Source organism: Paramisgurnus dabryanus, chromosome 6, assembly GCF_030506205.2.
Source record: "Paramisgurnus dabryanus chromosome 6, PD_genome_1.1, whole genome shotgun sequence".
Lineage (NCBI taxonomy): Eukaryota > Metazoa > Chordata > Actinopteri > Cypriniformes > Cobitidae > Paramisgurnus > Paramisgurnus dabryanus.
In genome coordinates this window covers 9,075,244-9,089,981 of record NC_133342.1, presented here as the reverse complement: position 1 = coordinate 9,089,981, position 14,738 = coordinate 9,075,244, and the positions used below count along the sequence as shown (strand labels likewise).

General features: G+C 44.0%; 1 protein-coding gene across 1 annotated transcript; it reads left to right on the top strand.

Moving 5' to 3' along the window:
- The first annotated feature begins 4,325 nt into the window (after positions 1 to 4,325).
- LOC135744100 (E3 ubiquitin/ISG15 ligase TRIM25-like) lies at positions 4,326 to 5,377 on the top strand. Its single transcript, XM_065262072.2, has one exon. It carries the CDS (start codon positions 4,751 to 4,753, stop codon positions 5,363 to 5,365), a length of 615 nt encoding a protein of 204 aa, XP_065118144.1. The 5' UTR covers positions 4,326 to 4,750; the 3' UTR covers positions 5,366 to 5,377.
- Positions 5,378 to 14,738: the final 9,361 nt, after the last annotated feature.

The window sequence follows — 14,738 nt, the reverse complement described above, 5'->3', positions numbered from 1 at the left end:
CCAGTTTTAATTCTGATGCTAAACGAGCAAAGTTCTTCAGTGAAAGGTGGGGAATTGCGTTGGAAATAGTTCTTGGTGTTCGGTATGACAGTAGACGAAACAAAAGAACTGGGACCTATGACCAGGTACCGGTTAAAGAGACTTTTGTTTACATCCCTATTTTGGATACCTTGAAGTTTATGTTTCGTAACAGATATTTGTAAGCATTTTCAAACGGAGTTTCAAACCACTCCTGATGTATACAAAGATTTTAGTGATGGAAGTTACTGCAAGGGCCATCCATTGTTTTCACAACACAATTCTTTGAAAATCCAATTATATTATGATGATTTTGAGACGAACAATCCACTGGGGTCAAGGCATGGAATTCACAAGATAGGTTGTTTATATTTTATCCTCAGAAATCTTCCACCAAAGTTCAACTCTGCTGTACTAAACATACACTTAGTTTCTCTCTTTCACTCTCAAGATGTTTAAAGGAATAGTCTACTCATTTTCAATATTAAAATATGTTATTACCTTAACTAAGAACTGTTGAATCATCCCTCTATCATCTGTGTGTGTGCACGTAAGCGCTGGAGCGCGCTGCGACGCTACGATAGCATTTAGCTTAGCCCCATTCATTCAATGGTACCATTTAGAGATAAAGTTAGAAGTGACCAAACACATCAACGTTTTTCCTATTTAAGACGAGTAGTTATACGAGCAAGTTTGGTACAAAATAAAACATAGCGCTTTTCTAAGCGGATTTAAAAGAGTAACTATATTTTATGGCGTAATAGCACTTTTGGGAGTACTTCGACTTGGCGCAGTAACACCCTCCCTCTCCCATTATGAGAGTGAGAAGGGGTGCAGATTTTTCAGGCGAGTCGAAGTACTCCCAAAAGTGCTATTACGCCATAAAATATAGTTCCTCTTTTAAATCCGCTTAGAAAAGCGATACGTTTTATTTTGTACCACCAAACTTGCTCGTATAACTACTCATCTTAAATAGGAAAAACGTTGATGTGTTTGGTCACTTCTAACTTTATCTCTAAATGGCAGCATTGAATGAATGGGGCTAAGCTAAATGCTATCGTAGCATCGCAGAGCGCTTCAGCGCTTACGTGCACACACACAGATGATAGAGGGATGATTCAACAGTTCTTAGTTAAGGTAATAACATATTTTAATATTGAAAATGAGTAGACTATTCCTTTAAAAGTATGGATTTGATGCAATTTTAGCACCTTTGATCAATGATGTTAAGATACTTGAAGTTGAGGGGATTGATTTGCCCATTTCATCTGAAAAGGTTTACGGTTCAATTTGTCAGATTTCTGGAGATAATTTAGGTATGAATGCTATTCTTGGTTTTACAGAGTCTTTTAACAGTAATTACTATTGTCGCTTATGTTTTACCGAGAAGTCTGATGCCCAACATGTTTACAGTGAGGATGACCCAAGGTTGTTGTTTTGTGATGAAGTCAGCTTTCAAATGCACTGCAGGGATATTCAGTCAGATCCACAGTTGAACTCAGTATATGGAGTTAAAGGAACTACTCTTTGAACACATTACACTATTTCCACGTGTGTAGCAATTACTCTTTTGATATAATGCACGCTATATTGGAGGGTGTTGCTCAGTATGAGATGAAACTTTTATTTGGATACCTGACTGAAAATCTCAAAAAATGATCTCCTTTTGAGGATTTATTCGTTTGACTTTGGATACACCGAGCGCAAAAATTTACCAACAAATGTCAACTTGGAACATGGTGGAAATTCTATTGGATTGAATTCAATTCAGACTTTGTGTTTGATGAGAAACACACCATTAATTTTTGGTGACCTTGTGCCTCCCGGAAATCCAAACTGGATCTTGTTGCTCATTTTACTGCAAATTATAAAACTTGTCTTTTCACCTGTTATTACATGACTGTTTTTTGAAGCATTTGATCTCTGAGCATCATCAACTTTTTAAATCTGTGTACCCTCACAAAAAATTGATACACAAGCATCATTTTATGGTGCATTATCCTTCATGCATAAGGAAAATAGGACCTCTGTTCCACTTCTGGAGTATGAGGTTTGAGGCCAAGCACAAACTTTTCAAAAATATGCTGAAAAGTTTTAAGAATATCACAAAGTCCCTTGCACGGAAACATCAAATGGCAATAGGAAGTCACTGGGAAACACTGAGTTTACAGCGAAAAGAGTTTGGACCAATGAACTTTTTCTCTCTTAATGACTGTGATAATGGTGAAGATTTAGCCAGAGCTTTACAAGTCACAGTGCAGACTGACATTTACTCTACCAGTTGGGTAAAACTTGATGGCACTGAATATAGACCTGGTTTGGTTATATGCACTAATATAAAAAATAAAAAAACTTCCGTTTTTCAGTAAGGTGAAAATGTGTATTTTGTGGTTGACAAACTTGTTACAGAGTTGTTCAGTGAGCATTATAATGCATTCAGAGTGGTTGATGGTAATGAATTTGATGCAGTTGTTCCAGCTGATGATCTTAAGCATTACAAACCCTATGACCTTTAAAGTGCATATGGACCAAATGTGAATTTGTATGTTGTGCCTTTACAGAGTTTTGTAATGTTAGAAGATTGAACAAAGTTTTTGAAACCAAGAGTGCAAATAGTGCATATTTTGTTCATGTTATTAATTATACTGTTTTATAGGCAGTGTTTACACTACTGTAAGACTAAATAACATTGTTCCATTTGATGTTTATTTCCATTGAGTACATATGTACATTTGGTCCCGTTTTTAGGCAGTGTAAGTTTTAAACCATTGTAAGACTAGAACACGTTGTTCTACTTGATGCATTTCTATTTTACTGTTTTATAGGCAGTGTATGTTTTGACAATGTATTTGCCTTTTTAATGTTTAAACTAAATTAAATGAGTTTTCAATTACAACTTTTATCTGAACTATTTGTTTGTTAGATTGAAATTAAGCTAATTTAAATCTAGGGTAGTGTTGTTTTACTCTCTAAAGAGTTAGATTAATTTTTTTTAGATATTTGATTAACTCCCATAAGAGTGAAATATTGAACTCACAGTCAGTGTTAATTCATTTATACTTTTAAAAGTGTTAATATTACTATGGCCAGTGTGGATTATATATACACCAAAAAGTGTTAAAATGACTCTCATAGAGTTAAATTAACATTGGTGAATTTGCTGTGCCTAAAAATACTTATACTAAAAATAATAATAATAACACTTGCAATACCATTACTACTGCTACACTGTCTCAATAAGTTGATAATAGGGGAGAACCGGGCCGAAAGTAAGTGATTTTCTCCGAGCCCTGATAACATTTGCATCCTAAACTATGACAGCATCTTTAGCACGAAACCCTTTACAGAGCTGACAATTATCGCGTTATTTACTCACCGTTTTCTGCGTGTAGATCCAGAAAGGTGTTTTAACCATAATATGTAAATTACTAAAGCTGTCATTTTTTTCATATAACGCGTTGTGTTTTTCGTGTGTTACAATACTGATGAATCTACAGGTTATTTAGTGTTCTAACACATCCTGAAGTTTGACAACGTTTTTCAAAATAAAAGTAAATCGGGTTTAAATGTGAAGAGATCCTGTCAGGATGAAAGTAACACTTGTTACTTTTGTCCCGCTAATATTGTTGTATATGTTGAGAATTTATATTATTCTAATTTGATTTAATTTCATTTTCATATTGTTCAAACTGTTGAAAAAATGTTTTATTCTCAACAATTTAAGTTTGTACTGTCGGTTGCTTTGGAAACATTTGATAAAACTGAAATTTAAAGTGAAAATGTAAAAAATGTTTAATTATTTTTTACAAATATTGATAAATTACAAAATATGTTTGCAGTTACATATTAACAAGCTCATAGTGATGTATATTTACTAAGAACAAGTGTAACACAAAAATCTATTTTGTTTTGTTGTGTTACTTTTGATTCACCTGTGTGTTACTTTCGTCCCTGCTGTCAGGGTCAAAAGTTACAATGCGCTCCATATGTTCAAAGTGAAATTATACTGAAGTTATTTTACATTTGTTCAAAATTCCACCTGGTGTTGAAAGACCACCCTTGTGAGTTATTGACCACAGCAAAAATATATCTCTTTCTCAAACATTATCTTTTAAAATCAAGTTTTTATAAAAAATGGTACTTTCGCCTCTGCTCTCTCCCCTACTCAAAACATTTGCAGAAACTAACTATGTAATAATTTTTGAGAGAAGTAACTTTTGAAGTAAGTAAGATTTTTTATCTGTAATCTCTGTCTGTAAAACCAGGCCGTCATTTTAAACATTATAGGAGATTATGTTTGTTTTAATGCATTCATTTAATAATGTGTATAATCAATTATCTGTAGTTTAAACTTCTATTTATTTTTCTTTTTTAAATGTGAATTGTATGTGTAAATATCTCATCACTAGAGGACAAACACTCACACTGACTTGAATGTTGACTCAGTTTAGTGACAAACATCAGAGGGATTTGATCTGTTATTCTCTTATTTCACCACAAATTTCACTCATATTTATGCATTTATGGCAGAGCATTTTCACAAAGATTTGGCTGCTCGAGACTGTGACTTTCTGTATGAGACTGACATCTAGTGGACTTGTTTATTATATGACTGACACGACTGTTTGCACACGTTTCATAAACACAACCAGGAAATTCCTGAGTTCAGAGAAACTGAAACTGTTGGGCTGTTGTGTGTTTAGTTTTATTGTTTGTAAGTAAATACGGTGAAATGGCAGAATCCAGTATTTCAGTGATTCAGGATCAGTTCATCTGTTCAATCTGTCTGGATTTACTGAAGGATCCAGTGGCCATTCCCTGTGGACACAGTTACTGTATGAGCTGTATTACAAACTGCTGGAATCAAGATGATCAGAAGAGAAACTACAGCTGCCCTCAGTGCAGACAGACCTTCAATACAAGACCTGATTTAAATAAAAACACCATGCTGGCTGAAGTGGTGGAGATGCTGAAGAAGACAAAACTACAAGCTGCTCGTCCTGATCACAGTTATGCTGAAGCTGGAGATGTGAAGTGTGACGTCTGTACTGAGAGAAAACACAAAGCAGTCAAGTCCTGTCTGGTGTGTCTGAACTCTTACTGTCAAACTCACTTCGAACGTCATGAAGAACTTCAGTCAGGAAAGAGACACAAAGTGATAGACGCCCCTGGACGACTTCAGCAGATGATCTGCCCTCAACATGAGAAACTTTTAGAGATTTACTGTAAAACTGATCAGCTCTGTATATGTTATCTGTGTATGGTGGATGAACACAATGAACATAAAACTGTATCAGCTGCAGCAGAGAGGACTGAGAAACAGGTAAGAGATGTGATCTGTGAATAATGTTTCATTATAAGTACATTATAAGTACAAGTTCACAATTGGTGATGTTTCAAAGCAGCTTTACATTAATAGAAGCAGTGGAAAGCACAGAAAAACGTCTTGGTTACGTATGTAACCCTTGTTCACTGAAGGAAGGGAACGGAGACGTCACGTCTCGTGACCGACGAATTGGGAACTGCTTCGCGGGTGACCTATCTACTTCGAGAACTATCAGAAACGCCAATGAACTTGGCATGCAGGTATTTGCATAATGCCGGCGCCGCCCCGCCAGGTGCGTATGTAAGGCGCAGGTGCATAATACCAAATCAGCTATATTATTGCTGAGAAGCCGAGCAACAGTGCCTGGCCTGAAAACAGCAATGGAACAGCAAACTGTGGCGACGGGACGTGATGTCTCCGTTCCCTTCCTTCAGGGAACGAGGGTTACATACGTAACCGAGACGTTCCCTTTCAGTCGGTCACTACGACGTCACGTCGTGACCGACGAATTGGGAATCCCTACCAAAACGCCACTGCAGCTGAACCCTTCCAGTGCCTGCAAAAGCCCTCCGCCCTCCACATAGAGGGGCGGAACCTAAGGCGAAATGCAGAAGGCCGGTCACTACCTGTTCCTTAACCCACGATAGTGAAGCAGCGAACTGGGGAAGCGTCTAAACTGAGCGGAGCTAGAACACTGCGGAAGCCATCCCCTAAGAAGGTTAAATGGATGACATAAAAATATATGAAACAACCGACAGGTTGCTCAAAAAAGTCTCTGAACAATACATTATATGTCGAGAGATGCAGAGCAGGCTCTGCTAAGGAAAAACGTGGAGGATTAGAAACCCACGGACTATACACACAAATGAACCCCACGTAGGGGACAAATGTGGACGCCTAGCCTACACAGGTTTACAGAGAATACATCAGTGATAGGTTGACAGCGGATGCTCCGCAACACCAGCTATCAGGGCGGTGGAGGAGAGGCAAAAACAGTTTTTGTGACGTTTTTGTCCCGATGCCCTTCCATATTGGTGCAAATGTACAGCACCAAAATAGAGGCTCCAAGCCGACACACGAGCCGACCCTCGGCATTCTTAACGAGTTAGTAGAAAGAACCTGAGTGGAAACCGGTTCGACACGAACACTATAGAATCTTGTGAACGTATTAGGTGTCGCCCAGCCTGCAGCTCTACAAATATCTGTTAGCGAGGAACCGCGAGCCAGTGCCCAAGATGATGCCACACTGCGTGTAGAGTGAGCACGTAAATTAAATGGACAAGGCACGTCCTGCTTCTGATATGCAAGGGCTATAGTATCCACAATCCAATGGGACATCCTCTGCTTGGTGACAGCTTTTCCTTTCTGCTGACCACCGTAACAAACAAAGACCTGATCTGAGGTCCTAAAACTTTGCGTCCTGTCTATATACACACGTAGTGCACGAACAGGGCATAACAAAGCCATGGCTGGGTCTGCCTCCTCCAAAGGCAGCGCTTGCAGATTCACCACTTGATCTCTGAAAGGAGTGGTGGGAACTTTGGGCACAAAGCCGGGCCGGGGCCTTGTGTTACGCTGGATGCAGCCGGCCCGAACTGAAGGCACGAATCATCGACCAAAAATGCATGAATATCCCCTATCCTCTTAACAGAAGCCAAAGCAAGGAGAGTTAATGTTTTCATAGTAAGACATTTAACACTCACACAATGCAGAGGCTCAAATGGGGCTTCCTGGAGTGATTTCAGCACCAAGGACAGGTCCCAAGGAGGAATAGAGGGAGGACGCGAAGGATTCAGTCTTCGAGCGCCTCTGAGAAATCTAATGACCAGGTCGTGCTGACCCACTGTCCTACAGTTTACGGGTGAATGGTGAGCTGATATCGCAGCGATATCGACCTTAATAGTGGATGGTGACAGCCTATTCTCCAAACGATGCTGGGGATACAAAAGCACAACACTAATCGGGCATTCTCGGGGGTTTTCACTTTGGGAAGAACAACAGTCGACAAACAGGTTCCATTAAAGCGCGTAAGCCTGTCTCGTAGACGGCGCTCAAGCAGCAGCAATAGTGTTAGATACCTCTTGCGGTAAATCACTCACATCTTCCGTGCCCCTTCCAGAGACCACACATGGAGGTTCCACAGGTCGGGGCGCGGGTGCCATTATGTGCCCTCTTGTTGAGAAAGAAGGTCCTTCTTCAGGGGAATCTTCCAAGGAGGGGCTGTCGCGAGGAGAGAGAGTTCTGGAAACCAACTCCTGGTTGCCCAATACGGTGCCACCAACAGCACGCTCTCCTCGTCCTCCCGGATTTTGCATAGGGTTTGCGCAATGAGGCTCACCGGAGGGAACGCGTATTTGCGCATGTTTCGTGGCCAGCTGTGTGCCAATGCATCCACGCCGAGCGAGTCGTCGGCTAGTGAATAGAACAGGCGACAATGGGTCGTCTCTGGGAAAGCAAACAGATCTATCTGCGCTTTGCCGAAACGTCTCCAAATCTGCTGAACCGCAATGGGGTGGAGCCGCCATTCGCCGGGACGCGCAGCCCGAGAGAGCGCATCCGCCTCTACATTGAGCGTGCCCGGAATGTAAATGGCACGAAGAGACCTCAAATTCTTCTGACTCCAAGTGAGGAGGTGACGGGCGAGATGCGACAGGTGACGCGAGCGTAAACCGCCTTGACAATTGATGTACGCCACGGTCGCAGTGTTGTCTGTTCGAACTAATACATCTTTGCCCCGTAACTCGTTGCTGAAACGGACGAGCGCAAGATATACAGCCCACATTTCCCAGCAGATGTGCCAATGCAGCTGGGGTGTCGTCCAGACCCCCGAAGCCGCAAGCCCATCGTACGTGGCCCCCCACCCACGTGTCTGAAGCATCTGTGCATACTATCGCATGCCTGGAGACCTGTCTCAGAGGCACACCGGCTTGGAGAAACGCACGGTCTAACCACGGAGTGAAAGTGCGACGACACGCAGGTGTAATGATAACACGGTGAATGCCGCGCAGCCACGCTCTCCTCGGGACTCGATCGTGAAGCCAATGCTGAAGCGGTCGCATATGAAGCAGTCCGAGCGGAGTTACAGCTGCGGCTACTGCCATATGCCCCAGGAGCTTCTGAAATTGTTTCAGCGGGACCGCGCTCTTTCTCTTGAATGTATTCAGGCAAGTCAGAATCGACTGTGCACGCGCTTCTGTTAGACGAGCTATCAAATCGATCGAGTCCAGTTCCATTCCGAGAAAAGAGATTCTCTGCACGGGGCAAAGCTTGCTCTTTTCCCAGTTGACCCGAAGACCCAAACGAGCGAGGTGTTTTAAAGTTAAATCTCTGTGATCGCACAGCGTCTGACGTGTTTGAGCTATTATTAGCCAATCGTCCAGATACGCGAGAATGCGCACACCTCTCTCTCTCAGGGGTTTTAAAGCCCCCTCCACTACTTTGGTGAATACACGGGGCGACAGAGAGAGCCCGAATGGGAGGACTTTGTACTGGTATGCTCGCCCCTCGAACGCAAAGCGGAGAAACGCCCTGTGCCGGGGGAGAATCGATACGTGGAAGTACGCGTCCTTCAGGTCGATAGATGCAAACCAATCGTTTGGACGAATGCATGGAAATATGCGTTTGGGCGTCAGCATTTTGAACAGCATTCTGTGAAGTGCACGGTTCAGCGAACGCAGGTCCAGGATCGGTCGCAAGCCGCCGCTTTTCTTGGGTACAATAAAGTAAGGGCTGTAAAACCCCGACCTCATCTCGACTGGAGGGACCGGCTCGATCACTTCCTTCGCTAATAAGACAGCGATCTCCGCACGGAGGACGTGCGCATCGGCAGCTCTCACTGCAGTGAAGCGAACGCCGGAGAATTTGGGGGGACGCCGGGCAAATTGGATCGCATAGCCGAGACGAATCGTGCGTAAAAGCCAACGCAACGGGCTGGGAAGCTGTTCCCACCCCCCAGATACCGAGCGAGGGGGACAAAAGGCACGATCGGTGTACCCGCGGCAGGCGCAATGGAGGTGATCGCCGGTGTGTGCGTAATGGCCGCACCGACAGCAGTGTTGTGTGTGATAACACTCACCTGAGTCCGTTGCTGGGTGGGTGAGTAAGGGGGGCTCTGCTGAAGACACCTCACACCACTCGATGCATCCTCTGGCGAAGGAGGAGGAAGACGATGGGTTATGAGCCCGTAGCTGTCTCCTACCCTCTGAGAAGTTGGAGAGCGCGGTGGGGTTATGAGCCCGTGCGTCGCTCTCGTTCTCCTCTGATGAGTCGGAGAACGAGGGGGGGTTATGAGCCCGCTCGTGTCTCCGGCGCTCATCTGAAAACCTAGAGATGGAAGTGGAATTCGCTCTTTTTGTGAAATTGTGGGTGCCGACTGAAAAGTCGGCGGAACAGAAAATTGAAACAAAAGATTCCCCAACTGGCCCTCCTCCGGTGGGGGGAGTGGTGCCTTCACCATCTCCCGAAGAGCGATCCCCTCCATCTCTAGGTCGCCCGTCTCAGGGCCGCTTCGATCTCCTCTTTCCACCCTTCGAAGCGGGCGGGGCGGGCTGCTGATGACCGGTTCCTCGCTTCTTAGAAGAGCCCCGGGGAGGAACGGAGGCGGCCGCCGCAGGACTCCCTCGGCGAGGAGCAGGCTGAGGCGCAGACGTGGACGGGGCAGGCGCAGGACGCTTCCGACGTGGCATGATTTGAGCAATGGCCTCAGTCTGCTTCTTGGCCACGGAGAATTGCTGGGCAAACTCCTCGACCGTCTCGCCGAACAGGCCGGTCTGGGAAACCGGAGCATTCAGGAGCCGGGTCTTATCAGCATCCTTCATGTCCACCAGACACAGCCAGAGATGGCGTTCCTGGACTACCAGGGTAGACATCGCACGCCAAGTCGTGACCTCCCGCGTGCAGGTCCCTCAGAGCCTTAGCCTGGTGAACCTGCAGCAATGCCATGGCATGCAGGGCAGAGGCTGCCTACCCACAAGTCTTGTAAGCAGCACCGGTCAGCCCCGATGAGTGCTTACATGCCCGTGAGGGGAGAGTAGGCTGGTCCCGCCAGGAGGAAGCGACACCGGCCGGACACAACTGCATCGCGACCGGCCGCTCCACTGACGGGATACCAGTGTACCCCTTGGCATCTCCACCCTCGAGAGAGGTGAGGGGTGAAGGCTGAAACGGCCGGTTCCGGGCGGAAAATGGGGTTTTCCACGACTGCGTCAGCTCTTCATGCACCTCGGGGAAGAAAGGCACCGGGGGTGAGGACTGAGAAGCCCTGGCACCCCCGAGGAACCAATCATCGAGGCGGGACGGTTCAGGTGGGGGAGGTTTAGTCCACTCCAAGCCGACCGCCTCCGCCGCCCGAGCGAGCATGGCTGCCATCTCGGGGTCGAACACAAAACCTGCAACCTGGCCCGAAAGCGGGAGCGGATCCGGATCGACGTCCGAGGCTGACAACCCCCCCTCCGACGTTACGGTGGACATCGCGTCAGGTGGACGCTCGACAGAGCGCGAGAACACCGTAGAACACGGGCCGCTCGTCTCCATCGAGACCTCCGCTGGCAACGGATCAGGGCGCTGGGAGCTGCTGGACGAACCAGCAGACCGACCCAGCACCGTTATACGGAGGTCATCCTTCGCAAGTCTGGTAGCTGCGCCCTTAGCAGACTGGGAAGGCGGGGGCCGTTGCCGGAGGAACGACACCCGTCTCCGCAAATCCGCCATAGTCATGCCCTCGCAGACGGAGCATGAACTATCACGCAACGCTGCCTCTGCGTGCTGGAGCCCCAGACACGAAAGACAACGCTCGTGGCCATCCCGGGGGGCGATGAACACACCGCATCCAGAAACGGAGCACGGACGGAAATCCATCTTTAAAAAGACGACCCCGACCGTGACACGAATGAGTGGCTGTCTTTAAAAAAACACAAAGCTCAAACGTGCTGCTCTTTCAGGGAAATCACTCTTTTGTGCGAGCTGGTGAAACACACAGGGAGAGGCAAACGCACTCACTCGAACTCAAGTCCTAAAAAAAGAGACAGAGAGAGAGAGAGAGAAGGGTGGAGAAAACACTGCGAGCCTCCGCTGAGGTGTCTTTGCCCAACCAACTTCAGCAAGCTGAGATCTTTTCTTCCCCTCACAGAACAGGATCTACGAAGATCAGTTGAAAGCTTCTCGAGAGCAGATGTCTGCCGGCTTCGAAGCAATAAAGCTGATTTGGTATTATGCACCTGCGCCTTATATACGCACCTGGCGGGGCGGCGCCGGCATTATCCAAATACCTGCATGCCAAGTTCATTGGCGTTTCTGATAGTTCTCGAAGTAGATAGGTCACCCGCGAAGCGGTTCCCAATTCGTCGGTCACGACGTGACGTCGTAGTGACCGACTGAAAGGGAACAGGCAACAGTTGCACTTTCAACAGCCGAAGCTGAATATGTAGCACTCAGTCAAGCTGCACAAGAGGGTACCTGGCTGAGACTATTACTGAATGATCTCGGAATGGATGTTATGCCTACAATGATCCTGGAGGACAACCAATGAGCTATTGCAATCGTGATCCAGTGGATCACTCAAGAACTAAACACATAGACATTCGCTACCACTACATTTGTGAATGTGTGCAGAATAGAACTAAAATATTGTCCAACAAATGACTAGACTAAAGTTTGAATATCTTAAGAGAGAGATTGGGCTTTTTCCCATGTAATTGTGTAATGTAATTACTGCACTGTTTTTGTGTTGAGTAAAAGAATGGTAAAAGTAAAGGTAAAAGGAGTAATAAAAATGGAATCTTACAAAGTTTTTTTGTTGTTGTTTAGTCTAAATAACAATGATCTTGATACTGAATATGAAGGAGAGCATGGCTCTTAGTAATATAATTTAGTATGAAATGCCTTAATGCCATTGTAAAAATTTAGTGGGAGTGTTGTAATACAGTAATTTTCACAATGAGTTGTGCTATTGAGTTTAATTAAGTTGCCGTCAACTGTCTGCTTGTAGTTCCGGTTGTATCTTGTGAATAAACAAGTTAAAGCAATAATATTAAAGGCGGAGTGCACACTGTTTGAAAAACGCTTTGGAAAAGGAGACGGGCCGACTACCAAAACACACTTATAGCCAATCAGCAGTAAGGAGCGTGTCTATAACCGACATCCTTGCCGGGTTGCGTATGTGTGGGGCGGGTCTTTTAAAAGAAGGTCCAGATTCTATTGGGGTAGGGGCGTGTTTGTTTAGGTGATTTCAAATATCAACATTGGCTTTCAAACATTTTGCACTCCGCCTTTAACTGAGTTTGATATCAGTAATGGTAACATGAAGCATATCATTGATCAAGAAATGAAAAGGGGATTAATTAGAGACTAATAAAGATATGCTTTAAACACACATGAAATAATAATTTCATAAATGTGAATTGTAAGATATACTAAGGCAGTGGTGACCAACCCTGTTCCTGGAGATCAGAGTTCAGCTCCTTCCCCAATCAAACACACCTGAACCTTGCAATCAAACATTTCAGGGCTACCTAAAATTTAAAGTCAGGTGTTTTGAAGCTGGGTTGAAACTAAAATATGCAGGAGGGTAGATCTCCAAGAACAGGGTGTACTAAGGTAACAAAACACATGTGTTACCAGAAAGTGGTACATTACAGATACAAACATGCAATACGAGGATATATAATACAAGGGCGTAGGTTTGCTCCTGGCATTGGTGGGGACATAAATAAAATGGTCGCATTGCAAAAACAAGACAAAGACAACTCAGTATGCTCTTTACTCAGTGACATCTGACTCGCCACCCCCGGTGCCATCCCAAATGTAATGTACTATAATAAACAATTTGTTATATCCTAGAGCCTAATAAACAGTAACTGTTTAAGTCTTTGTTAAAAAAGAAAAGAAAATCACTTTGTAACATATATGAATCCAGTGGCGGTTCTACACGGAGGCCAAGGGTGGCCCGTGCCTCTGTAGACAAGTCCCTGGCCACCCCTGTGGCCACCCCGTGCTGACCAAATAAAAAAGTATACATTTATTTTGATTTTACACGCGTGCGCCAAAAGCGGAACTAATCCGACGCATAACGTTCTAAACGGGCAAATTAGAGCGGCGCACCCAACCACTGTAGCTGGCTGCGGGTGCTGCTCTGCGAGTGTCTCAATTCGTTCTCAATTTTCCGATGTTGAGAATGTGTATGCAGGTTTGGGCACTGGTAAGGACTCTAGCTCACTTGACATTAGGACACTGTTCACTTGTTCTCCTGTGACGTGGCTGCTTAAGCGCGGTGATCATTCACAGCTGTAATTATGCTCTTACATATACGTGCATAAAATTGGAGGAATATAATTAAATGTGTCATATAAATGTTTACAATTTAAAATAAATATTATTTAAAATGCTGATTAGATTGTGGTCCCTAACTGTCTAGCAATGTGTGTTTATATGTAAACTAAAACAAACGTTTGTCTTTATAAAAATTTGCATTTCATAAAGTTTATTGAGTAGGCTCGCATGATTTTCGGTTGGGGGGCTTTAGAAAAGAGCCAAGCTCCCCTTTTGCACCTGCACTCACTCTTGTATTAAATAAAGATTTATATGATTGTAAAGTAAGATAAAGTTTATGGGGAATAAAGTTTCCCGGAAAGGGATTAGACTAGTCCTAGACTAAAATAAATGTAAGAGCTGTCCAAACTGAAAACAACTTGCAATGCCATATTTTAAAATGCATCAGCTCCCTTTGTTTTGCTTCAAAATGCACACAAGTAATGTATTTAGTAAGGCATGTTTGTTAAAACTAGTTATATTTCCTAATTAAACTAAGGCCTAGTCCTGTCTTAAACTAATTCCTGTAACCCCCCTTATAATCTTTAAATATAATTTCTTGCCGTTTTTATGCACCCCCTGGTAAAACACTGGCCCCTCCTTGGCCCCCCTAGTGAAATTTGTCTAGAACCGCCACTGTATGAATCCATATTTACTTTATAACATTGAAGAATATGCAATTCATATTTAATTCTTAATTTAATTTTGCCCAAAAATCCCAGTGTTAAAGTAGGTATGTATATCATGCTGTTTCCTGAACAACGTTTATTAATGTTTCTGTAGTTCACATTAAATCTTCTTTTCATTAACAGACAGTTAATCAGTGTGAAAAAAATAGTTTAAGTTTAAAATGCAACCTTACATTATGTCTACATCTGTGCAAGTAATCACCACAGTGCAGTAATGTAAAGTATTCAGCAATCATGACATGAATTCATGTTTTTACCATGGTGGGGGTATTTTCTTTCATGGATTAGGGACCCCCTAAATAACCTTGCTACCCCATTTATAAAAGGTTGACACGCGTTTGCAACTCCTCAGGTTAACATGGGATTGTCGTGTTTTGGTGAAACGAACACTGTCCTTGAAT

Excerpts from the sequence above, each read along its gene's own strand:
- LOC135744100 (XM_065262072.2), top strand. The coding sequence starts at position 4,751 with ATGGCAGAATCCAGTATTTCAGTGATTCAGGATCAGTTCATCTGTTCA.